Source organism: Cydia pomonella, chromosome 2 (genome assembly GCF_033807575.1).
Source record: "Cydia pomonella isolate Wapato2018A chromosome 2, ilCydPomo1, whole genome shotgun sequence".
In the NCBI taxonomy this organism is placed as follows: Eukaryota; Metazoa; Arthropoda; class Insecta; order Lepidoptera; family Tortricidae; genus Cydia; species Cydia pomonella.
The window spans coordinates 7,682,972-7,695,686 of record NC_084704.1 but is presented as its reverse complement, the minus strand read 5'-3'; the positions used below and the strand labels follow the sequence as shown (position 1 = coordinate 7,695,686).

Sequence of the window (12,715 nt, the reverse complement as noted above, 5' to 3'; positions counted from 1 at the left end):
ATATTATGTTAATGTTTTTTGCCAACAGAAACCCTCATTGCTGAATGAAGTTGAAGGCCTTCCTGTCTTGACAAACAGTGTCCTGCAAGGTAAGATATCAATGTTTAACCATCTGCGGTGGTTTGATTTTCATGTTCATGTATGTGTAATATGTGTGTGGTGTTCATTCCTATGTTCATTTCTACAGAGTAAACAGCTATAGCTGGTTTGATATTGCACGCCGTTGTATGGGAACCTTGCACTTTGTGACTATGCGCTGAAACTTGGCATCGTTGATTCTTAGCTGGTTCAAAAGTCTGCCCAGTCTGTCTACTTGGGGTTGTGCACTATCAAACCAGCTACTAGGACGATTTTTAGAAATGACGTATATTCATCTTTATTTATTGATAGGTAGGTACCGGAAAAGTTTTGTATTGTTAATATTTTTGACTTGTCAGATTTAACAGAAGACGGCGAGGGGCGGCTAACTCCGGTTTCACGCATACGTAGTCCTTGGTCGCGAAAAGAACAACCACCGAATCTCGGCAGCGACGTGCCAGCAACGCCATCGTGCGGTCAAGGATAGGTGCGGTCAAAAAGGTAGGTAAAGGTACAAGTTGAAACACAACTACGCGTCGCTGATCTCGACTTCATGTCGCCGCGTCACTGACTGGTTTCTATGTATTTCTATGAAATAGCATTCGAACGCGGCTACACGAAGCCAGCGACATGAAGTCGAGCTCAGCGACGCGTCGCTGCGACGCGTATAATGATGTATATCCATCATTGGCGTCAAAAAGGTTAAGACACGCTTGTTGTTCACGGCTGGTAGAACGTTAATACTTTGCCGCTATATTATTTATACATACATACATACATACATTCGGTATCTTACCTGCGACCCATCACTAATACATTATTACATTAACATAACTGTCTTTCAGGTTTGCAAGATACAGTGGTGTCACTACTGACCCACATAAAAGCCCAGAATGATATAATCATCTCGATTTTGCGAGAAAAACATACAAGATTGGATTTAAAACCAGAGTTCAAATTTCCCATCAAAACTTCGGAGGAGTTGGAAATTGTGGAAAAATTATTAACGTCACAAGAAAACCATGCTAACGTGCTAAGTTTTAAGTTTGTCAATGCGATAGTATCATCGAAACTACAAGCGTACCGGATAGGTATAATAACCGGCATAGCCTCGTAACGTCGTAAGTAGCCGGGTCCACACAGAGCGAGCATACGCGCGAGGATATTGCCTCGTGCTTATGGTCGCTGCGTGGACCCGGCTAGTCCCGTGTTTTTAGGAAGCAGGAGTCATAACTGCCGAATCTACTATTTATCAAGTACAAACTAGTACGTTTTTTAATTTAATAACATTAATTAATTAATTATGACAGGACCATATATTTATAACGAATGTTACTCCAAGTTTTAGTACCTTTTTAGGGTTCCTTACCATAAAAGTACTAAAGGAACCCTTATGGTGCCACTCTGTCTGTCCGTCCGTCCGTCCGTCTGTCACATTGATAAATATTCTCGAGAACTACTTAAGCTATCGATTTGAAATTTGGAATAGTCATGAAGAACGCTAACCCTAACACTCTGAAAGTATTATTCTTTAAATTTATTTTTATTAATTGTGGAAAATGCCCAATAAGAAGAATAATTATGAAAGGTACAAATTAGGTACTAAATCTTTGTCAAAAGTTGGATTCTATCGATATAACCCCTACAACTAGGGGGAACTGGACTTGGTCCTATCAACCTGACGTCAGAATGGCTGACCACTTTATTTTCAATATTTAGAGATTTTAAGTTAAGTACAAATTTTTCGATGTCAGGTACCAAATAGTACAAAAAATTGACACTCAACGAATTGTACACAGACAAATTGGTTTTTATACGATTTCAGAGAAATACCAACCCGTTATTTTATGATCTGCAGTATAGTTAAGTTTGTGAATGTTTTTGTAATAAGAAATATTTACAGGTAGCCTACTTCAAGAGCCTTGGTGGACAGGGCGTTAATAATAAAGTATCTAGAGTTATGAAAGTTGCATTGTCTGACTCTATGGCAAGCAAGTACAACTTTTACGGTAAAAGATCAGACAAGAAGCTATTTGCAGAACTACGTCTCCGGGCGTGTGCAAAACCATTCGATGTAGAAGGAACCCACCATCAATTACAATGTCACTACCAGCAAGCTTGTTGTGGATCAGACTCTGGTGAAAACAAATTCGGATTTTAGAAGAAATTCAAAGTGGCGGCCGTGTTTACAATCTTTGACTACGAATTCATATAAGGGTATCTTTCGGATCCTCAGATGTAATTTGTTATCGTGACTAGATCAAATTTTCCGTCGGACGTACCGTTTTTGAACTACAAGAAAAAAACTTAAAAATAGCAAAAAAAGTTCCACAACTTCTGGAATGGAGCAAACTCGGATTACACAAATTTAGGATCAAATAAAGGTATTAAGACGATTTGACTGGCCTCTTAAAATACTTAAAAAGTACCTTGTTAATATGTAGTTTATATGTTATTATTAAACTACTAGTTCCTTGATGTACATTTGGGGTTTTTTATTTTTCTTGCCCCCGTTCAGCATCGCGTCGCATGCAATTGACAAATAGTCGTCATTGGGAAGTAACGGTTGCTTAATGATAATGAGTTTAGTTAATGAATTGGCAAAATATTTCGTATGTGCAATATATCAATTGAATCTTCAATAAACGAATGATAACTGGCTTAAATTGAAGTCCCATTGACGTCTATTGTATTTGTCAATTGAACGTCATTTTGTCGTTAATAGGACTTCTTTTGAAGACGTCGTAGTATCTTGCATACATCACAGCAGGGTAATAACGTAAAACTGCGTACGTACGTTAGGACGATCCAAATGTCATTCATTGTGTAGAAAAAATACATTTGGATCGCCTCAACGTACATACGAAATTTTACGTAATTGCCCTACAGGAGACATCTATATTACGTTACTAAAAGACGTCCTACTAACGACGTTAAAAGACGTCCATATTACGTTACTATTGAACGTCCTACCAACGACGTTGGAAGACGTCTAAATTACGTTACTAAAAGACGTCCTACTAACGACGTTAAAAGACGTCCATATTACGTTACTATTGAACGTCCTACCAACGACGTTGGAAGACGTCTATATTACGTTACTAAAAGACGTCCTACTAACGACGTTAAAAGACGTCCATATTACGTTACTATTGAACGTCCTACCAACGACGTTGGAAGACGTCTATATTACGTTACTAAAAGACGTCCTACTAACGACGTTAAAAGACGTCCATATTACGTTACTATTGAACGTCCTGCCAACGACGTTGGAAGACGTCCATATTACGTTACTATTGGACGTCCTACCAACGACGTTGGTAGACGTCCATATTACGTTACTATTAGACGTCCAATACGACGTCGTTAGAGACGTCGTGAGGCTATGACATATGTTCGTCATTTCGAACGTCTGTACGACGAAAGTAGCGACGTCATTAACGTCTGAAATGACCGTGAATGGACGTCGTGACGACGAAAAATTGCTACCTGGGTAGTCAGTGCAGTCGCTGTAAAACTTTATTAACATTAGCTGAAAACGTGAGGTAAGTACACACAGACAGCAAAAAAGTACCTACATATATGCACCTCTACAAGAAAAGTATATCCCACCCAAAATAACAAGCCCAAGCGCAAGTAGCTAAAAGCGGTCGGATTTCGTAATATCAAGACTTTTATTCTGTAGGTAAGTCCTAACTTTAGAACTTTTAACATTATAAAATCTACATCTTGGTCAAGCAGTACGGCTTAGCAGTTTCGTTGGTTTTATATCAACAAAAGAGGATGTGTGATTAATAAAAGTTGTAAACGAAAGTAAGACAAAGACCGAAGTAGAAATTTTGTCCGTCTATTAATATCTCTCCTCCCTCTTTGAATGCCATCTGCAACAGTCAATCAATGTTCGACGTGGCAACTCCATAAAAATATTATAATACCTAATAGTAACCAGTCTTTTTGGAATCATTGGCTACCATCGGTTACCGACACTACGGCCGCTTTTCCTCTAGGAATTTGATGTATATTAACCATAGCTATATATGCCCCTACGTTTGACTTTTTTGGACTTTTTGATTATTGTAAAAATTAGGAGCGAAAAATAGATTTCATACAATTTTTTTAATGCTCCTGTGTAGCTCTTATAAGCAGAAATCGCGAAGCGTCTGGTTGACGTAACTGGTGACCGAAGAACTAGCGGCTTCCTCGCACAACGTATCAGCATTAAGATACAAGGAGGAAATTCTTGGTACAGTGCCTCAGGAGCCTATTTCAGATTTAAGCTAGTTAAGTAGAGTCACACCACTGTATCTATCCATTATGTATGTTGTAAATAAAACTGACTAAATCGATCAAAATCAAACGTAGGGGCATAGGGCATAGCTATGGTTGAGATGCAACAAATTGTGTCAAAATGTTTTCAATGATGTTAATATCCAGAGATGAAAATGAGGCCTACGTTGGTATGAAAAGGCGATTTATAGCGGGTCTTCCACTTTCGCCTTAAGTATCCACTGCTGTATTGTTTATTTTCTAGCTTTATCGTGCCAAAAATATACAATATTCGTAGGTTCGCTTTTATTTAACTTTTATTTCGACCATCCACTTTCGGTAAACAATTCATTATGATTTTTTGTTGTTATCAGTGCATCCTGTGGATTACTGAGTGTCCTATCGGGGCAGCATCCGCCTCGTCCTAAATGTCTGGCGAACAATTAGTGCTCGTGCCGGGGCCGGCCGAATCGCAGCCATGTTGCTCTTCGCGTTGTTAGCTTTGAGTGTGCTTGGAGCTCAGGGAAACGATTACAAGTGTAAGTTTTTTTCTTAATTATTATATATTTTTAATTATTATATATACCTATTATTATTATTATTATATATACCTATTTCAGAATTTGGGCTATAAGCTCAGAGATTGGAAATACCCCAACAAGTAGATACCAATTTCACAGAGATAATTGATTCGTATTAAGAGGGAAGAATAGTTTTTCGATCTTAACAGAACGTACCCACGTAAATATTTGATGAAATCTCCATTTCGGAAGAAAACTGTTTCCACTTCCATAATTTTAACGTTTGATGTAAAAAACATGTACCTAACTATCAGGCAATTTCTGATTTACTTTTTATCAAAAGTAGGTAATTCGACCTCAATTAACTTTAGATAGGATAAGATTTCAAAAATAAAATTAAAACGATACCCATCAGCACCACAAACTACATATCTGTCATCCATCAAAAATATAGGTAGATCCTAACTTAATATGTAGACAGGTAACTATTACGATCTTAAATTTAATAATACTTATTCTACGTTTATTTCAAGGCATGTTAAAAAACCTGCCTAATTCAAATTCTATAAATGCGTCCTTACTCAAAAACAATAAGTACCTAAGTGGTTAATCGATAAGTCAGTTTTACAAATTGCTTATTCTAGGCGTTCAAAGGAAGTCAACTTAATAACCAAAACACGCACTTACTAATGTGTTTTGTATGTTAGTCGGGAATATGAACAACGACATACTGTAGTTTAGTTTTTTAGACACGAACACTGACGTTAGAGAACCAGTTTTATTTTAATTGTGTGCTCTATTTTTAAGTTTTGTGTTTTGAAAGACTGTTGCGACTTATGGCTTTTTCACTCTGGTGTTTAAAATAACCGATAAACTATTGTTCCGTTGATTTCGCCTCACAATAGTACGAAACCCCCCCCCGTGACAAATACCCTAGATCCAAGTACCCATAATCTAACCTACCCGTATTAGTTAGGTATTAGCATGCACAGATATACACTCGCAATTGACGCTATGTTAACGATGTTGTTCTCACGCAGTGAATATAAAATTGTGAAGCATGGAAAGCTGAATTCCTAGAATTTTAGTAGGTATTGAAGCCACAGACCGATAGTGTGATTTTTTGCAGCGTTCTTCGAGGGCGAGGCATGGGAAGATGTGTTCGCCGCCGGCGGGATGCACATCGGCAACGGCCGCCACAAGCGCTTCGTGGAGCTGAATGACAACCAAGTACCTATTTAATATTTATTATAAGTAGGTATATCTACATTATAAAAGAGATACACACACAGAGAGAGACAGACAGACACATAGGTCACAGCCACACCTAATCCTTGAAATGAGCTGTTCTATTCCTTGAATTTTTCCCCTAAAATTTATTTACAATTACTTTCGTAATAACGCATAAGGCAGCACCTAATAGTAGCTAGAGGTACAGTCAGCGTCAAATATTTTGTAGCAGTCAAAGTGGCCAAATAGTTCGATACACCATACTAAATATATGGTGTGCCGAACTATTTGGCTACTTTGGTTGCTACAAAGTATTTGACGCTGACTGTACTAACTATGCATTATGTTATGGGCATTTTGCCGATGTACATAAACATTTTAGTCAATGCTTATTGCTAAAAGTCGATTTTTAGGGTTCCGTAGCCAAATGGCAAAAAAACGGAACCCTTATAGATTCGTCATGTCCGTCTGTCTGTCCGATTCTGTCACAGCCACTTTTTTCCGAAACTATAAAAGCTATACTGTTCAAACTTGGTAAGTAGATGTATTCTATGAACCGCATTATGATGCTCACACAAAAATAGAAAAAAAACAATAAATTTTGGGGGTTCCCCATACTTAGAACTGAAACTCAAAAAATCTTTTTTCATCAAACTCATACGTGTGGGGTATCTATAGATAGGTCTTTAAAAATGATATTGAGGTTTCTAATATCATTTTTTTCTAAACTGAAAAGTTTGCGCGAGAGACACTTCCAAAGTGGTAAAAAGTGTGTCCCCCCCCCCCCCCCCCCCCCCCCGTAACTTCTAAAATAACAGAATGAAAAATCTAAAAAAAATATATGATATACATTGCCATGCAAACTTCCACCGAAAATTGGTTCGAACGAGATCTAGTAAGTAGTTTTTTTTTAATACGTCATAAAAATTAAAAAAAAAAATTTTTTTCATCAAACCCATACGTGTGGGGTATCTATGGATAGGTCTTCAAAAATGATATTTAGGTTTCTAATATCATTTTTTTCTAAACTGAATAGTTTGCGCGAGAGACACTTCCAAAGTGAAAAAATGTGTGTCCCCCCCCCCTGTAACTTCTAAAATAACAGAATGAAAAATCTAAAAAAAATATATGATATACATTGCCATGCAAACTTCCACCGAAAATTGGTTCGAACGAGATCTAGTAAGTAGTTTTTTTTTTAATACGTCATAAAAATTTAAAAAAAAATTTTTTTTCATCAAACCCATACGTGTGGGGTATCTATGGATAGGTCTTCAAAAATGATATTTAGGTTTCTAATATAATTTTTTTCTAAACTGAATAGTTTGCGCGAGAGACACTTCCAAAGTGAAAAAATGTGTGTCCCCCCCCCTGTAACTTCTAAAATAACAGAATGAAAAATCTAAAAAAAATATATGATATACATTACCATGCAAACTTCCACCGAAAATTGGTTTGAACGAGATCTAGTGAATAGTTTTTTTTTAATACGTCAATAAATTAAAAAAAAAATTTTTCATCAAACCCATACGTGTGGGGTATCTATGGATAGGTCTTCAAAAATGATATTTAGGTTCCTAACATCATTTTTTTCTAAACTGAATAGTTTGCGCGAGAGACAGTTCCAAAGTGGTAAAATGTGTGTCCAAAGTGGTAAAATGTTGAACAAGATCTAGCAAGTAGATTTTTTTTAATACGTCTTAAATGGTACGGAACCCTTCATGCGCGAGTCCGACTCGCACTTGGCCGCTTTTTTAATGATTGCTTAATCAAAAACTTCTTAAAATTTGTAAGTTTAATTTATGCCGTTAAATTAAGCGTCAACAATATCAAAACCGTCATAGAGTACCTAGGTACCCATAATCGTCAACGTCAAACTTTTATAAAAAATCATTGCTCCATAATGTGTGTCCTATTTTATAGTTGCCCAACCTTATCCTATCTATGTCTTCTCACCTTAAACTCTATTTACCAGAAAAATGTGCCGTACCAAGCATGCACGTTGCCAGGCGGCAAGGGCGGCCACTGCCGGCATCTGCACCACTGCGTGATGGAAGAGTTCAAGCGGGACTTTACCCTGTTCATGGATTACCTGTGCATTATCAAAAGGACGTGAGTTAAACATTCAAACTAATAGTAATCCTATCCTTACTTAAAACTCTATTTACCAGAAAAAAATGTGCAGTACCAAGCATGCACGTTGCCGGGCGGCAAGGGCAGCCATCATTGCCGGCATCTGCACCACTGCGTGAATTGTGTGAAGGAGTTCAAGCGAGACTTCACCCTGTTGATGGATGTTCATTATCAAAAGTACGCGAGTTAGCTGAAACATCCAAACTCTTTTCTGATCGACCCACTAAACTTAACTGACCGTGAACATGTACCTACGTGCTGATTGCGACCGTGCGGTTTTTAGTAGGTAGGTATATGAAAAATTTGTACAAATCTCGCACCAGTTCTTATGAATTAACCCACACCAATGCGTAGGTAGGCGTAGGTCTACAAATACAAAATTGTGAAATGCATGAAAAATTCCTAAGAAAAACCTAATAAGTCATATGATAGCTCTAAATAGAGAAGTCGCTAAGAAAAATACAGTACCTACTTAAAAATAACTATTAAATATCGATCTCTATAACTCGTTTTAATATTGCTTTTATCTATGGAACGTGTAGGTTATACTCAGTTTCACAAAGTCTCGGGTTAAACTAATAACATTTAGGTCAACCTTAGTAACGGTTACACGTAAATCAAAGTCAAAACATCGTGGCGAACGTCTTAACCGGCACCTTGGTTAGACCCCCTCGTGCTAATAGATATTTGACCCCAATGAGGCGTAAACGTGAGACGAGAGTATTGCCCTTTTCCGGTGTTTAGGCGATAATGCGCTTTTAAACTAGGTCGGTGGAAAGCTTAGTATCGTTATTGAATGAAACCCACAATTTCAATGACACATTCATTACTAGTGATCGGTAATCGCGTAGTAGGTAATTAAGTAACTATTTTCGTTGCAGCGCAGGGAGTTAACGTAATTGGTACTTGAAGTATAAATAACTTTATTCATGAAACTTACCTTACTTACCCTTATTTAAATCCCCGAATATCATAAAATGATATTATGATCAATTACATAATTCATAATCATTTATTTGCACATAAAAAGGGTTTACATAAAAGGTGTTACAAATAAATAATATTAAATAATGAGAGTTTTGGTTTAGTGGGCACATATTATAAGTTCAGTATATATTTGCAAGCACGCGTAAAACGAAACTAGGCATCGAAATAATTACGACTCTAATAAATAAATCGTTTAAAAAATATCATACGAAACATGCATTATGTTTGAACTATTATCTTCGGATACCTACTTGTTCCCTCCATCAGTATTTTTTTTTTCATCTCATTGTACATTACTAAAATAGGTATCAGTATCTCATTTTTCATACACATTTTTTAGCATATTCGTTCGCGTCTTTCCTGTAGACATCGCAAATGTAAAGGAACCTAACGCTAATTTTTACCCGGCAATTTACAGGCGAGATACATTTAGTCAGTGCTTGAGTCTTGAGACTTAATTAAGAAAAACTGGATACGAGTATGTACCAGAGTAGTTAACTTTGATAGTATTGTCCACAGCAGTGACCTTTTTCTAAAATGTGACTCTGCTACTTTCTCAGATCCATCGGTGTATGCTGTCCGGACTCCCTGAACCAGGACCAGGTTGAAGGCTTGGCCGGCGACCTGCCCGCATCAGCGCCGCTGGAGGAGGGCAATGACGCTATACTTAAGATCACGAAGGCGGAAAACCGAGGTCCGTAGATTCTATATAAATTACCTACTCTTATATATTTTACCTATGTCTGATTTGTTAGCTGATGGTAAATAAATTCTTATACAAAGAGATTGCTGTTTTATTTTTGATGTGCTCCATTTTGTTTTTAATACAACTTTACAGCAAATGAAAATTATTAGGCTGGATTATAAAAGTATTGTTTAGGTCTGCAATAGACAAAAGGACGCAAGCCTAAGGACTGTAGCCAAGTCTGTGGATTAAAATAAAGTGTATCTATCCTAATAGGTAATAACAATAACATGCTAACGCATAATACAAAACAGAAAAAGTTCGAAATGGCAGTCTCACTTTCTGATCACGGCAATTTTTGATATTTGAAGGACACTAGACTCTAACAGCGAGTTTCGACTATTTATAATACAATTAGATTTAAGTTAAAATTCGTTTATGCAGGATGTGGTCTCAGCACCCGATCCGCTGGGCGCATGGTGGGCGCACGGCCGGCTAATCCCCGCGAGTGGCCGTGGATGGCGTCCATCACCCCTGAGGGCTTCGAACAGTACTGCGGAGGTGTTCTCATTACCGACCGTCACGTACTCACAGCTGCACACTGCACAAGAAGGTAAATGCTAGGCTATCATATTTCGTTTATTCAGGATGTGGCCTCGTATTACTCGCTCCGCTGGGCGCATGGTGGGCACACCCCGTCCGGCTAACCCTCGCCTCCATCACCCATTCACCCCTGAGGGCTTTGAACAGTACTGCGGAGGTGTGCACATTACCGATCGCCATTTACTTACAGCCGCATACTGTACAAGAAGGTACCTGTTACCGGTCTATTATAATTCAAGTTGTGAGAAACTGACTCGTAAGTTTTAACGCGCAGTCATATTTTCTCTTAACCCAATTGCCCTGTGTATAAAACCCCGTGGTAGCTCCCGCCCTGTCGTACCTCTATCCTTTGACATGTCCTGCTCATGTTAGTAACTTAAAATTAGATATAGTCAGCGTCAGATTTCCAAAGTGGTCAAACATATTGCACACATTGTAACAAAGGTGTGTTGCAATATATTTGCCAACTTTTGTTACCACTATTTATACGACGCTAATTGTACAGTCAGCGTCAAATACTCTGTAGCAGTCAAAGTGGCCAAATAGTTCGGTACACCATACTAAATATATGGTGTACCGAACTATTTGGCTACTTTGGTTGCTACAAAGTATTTGACGCTGACTGTGCCTACCAATAAACTAAAAATTCCAGATGGAAAGCCAACGAGCTGTTCGTCCGATTAGGCGAGTACGACTTCGAGCGCAACAACGACTCGCGCTCCTACAACTTCCGCGTCGTGGAGATCCGGCAGCACGAGGACTTCGACCATACCAACTACCACAACGACATCGCCATTCTGAAGCTGCACCGGCCAGCCGTGTTCAACACGTATGTGTGGCCGATCTGTCTGCCACCGGTTGGATTGTCGGCGATCAACCAAAGTGCTATTATTATTGGTAAGTTTCGAATCCTATCTAAGCCCTAAGTACAAGTTGCACTATCATTTATTGCAGACAGAATCCACAACTAAAATTTTGCAATAACACCTTTCATTTTTATACCCTGTTAAATTGAAAGTAGGATAGCATTCTCTCGCGCCTGGGCTCTGCCCATCCCATAGTAATCTAACTACATACACGACGAATATGTTCAGATAAAGTCAGACCACGCTAATAATAGCGATTTTGATAGCACAGACTGTGGAAGTGTTAAGTAAACGTCATAATTCCATAGAATTTTGACGCCAACTTAGCTTGGTATTGATATGTTTTGCGTGCTTCCATTGTTACATAATGAAACATCAAAGGAAAATTATAATTATTATTATTATCATGTACTAGGTTGGGGAACTCAGTCGTACGGTGGGCCACACAGCAACGTACTAATGGAGGTGTCGGTACCCATCTGGGAGCACACGCGCTGTGTGCAATCTTTCACGGACTCCATCTTCGAGGAGAACATCTGTGCAGGTGGCTACGACGGCGGAAAGGACGCATGCCAGGTAATTGATACCAAAAATTACACACATATCGAAGTGCCGACGGAGTTTCCAAAATTACGATTAATTGGATTTAAAATGAAAACTGTTAAAAGGTTGATTGATGTCTTGATTGATTCTTTTATTGTTTTTAAATAATTTTTGTGAAAACTTCCGAGATTTTTCTAACTTTTTGAAAACTTTCTGCAAATCGCACATCGGGACAAACAGTCTAAACACCTTGGGTTGGGTGGGGAACTCCGTCTGACTGACTCCTCTTACTCCATAGAGAACTCTTTTCACTCTAATATTATTGAACATGTTGACAGGGTGACAGCGGCGGGCCGCTCATGTACCAGCTGTCGAGCGGGCGCTGGGCAGTGATCGGCGTGGTGTCGTGGGGCGTGCGCTGCGGCGAGCCCAACCACCCCGGCGTCTACGCGCGCGTCGACAAGTACTTGCGGTGGATCGTCGACAACGCTAGGTTTTAAAAGCTCTACAATGTAGGTGGAGCATTTACGAAATGTTGAAATTTCAGGGTCATTAAAATCAATCTAAATAATAAAAAATAAAAATACAAAAGTAACTCTAATTTTGTATCTTAATAGTTTATTATTTTATAGTTAACTAGCGACCAGTCCCGGCTTCACACGGGTAGAACCTTAACAAATTATATACCTAAACTTTCTCAACAATCACAATATTGATAGGTTAAAACCGCATGAAAATCCGTTCAGTAGTTTCCGAGTTTATCGCGAACATACATAAAACAGACAGATAAGGTGTAGTGATTT

At 38.4% G+C, this 12,715-nt stretch overlaps 1 protein-coding gene across 1 annotated transcript; it reads left to right on the top strand.

The window, feature by feature from the left end:
- The first annotated feature begins 4,736 nt into the window (after nt 1-4,736).
- Nucleotides 4,737-12,513, top strand: LOC133532783 (venom protease-like). Its single transcript, XM_061871589.1, has 8 exons — nt 4,737-4,883; nt 5,995-6,095; nt 8,071-8,207; nt 9,776-9,909; nt 10,345-10,513; nt 11,156-11,400; nt 11,785-11,945; nt 12,251-12,513. The coding sequence occupies exons 1-8, from the start codon at nt 4,823-4,825 to the stop codon at nt 12,410-12,412; spliced, it is 1,170 nt and encodes a 389-aa protein (XP_061727573.1). The 5' UTR covers nt 4,737-4,822; the 3' UTR covers nt 12,413-12,513.
- The last annotated feature ends 202 nt before the right edge of the window (nt 12,514-12,715 follow it).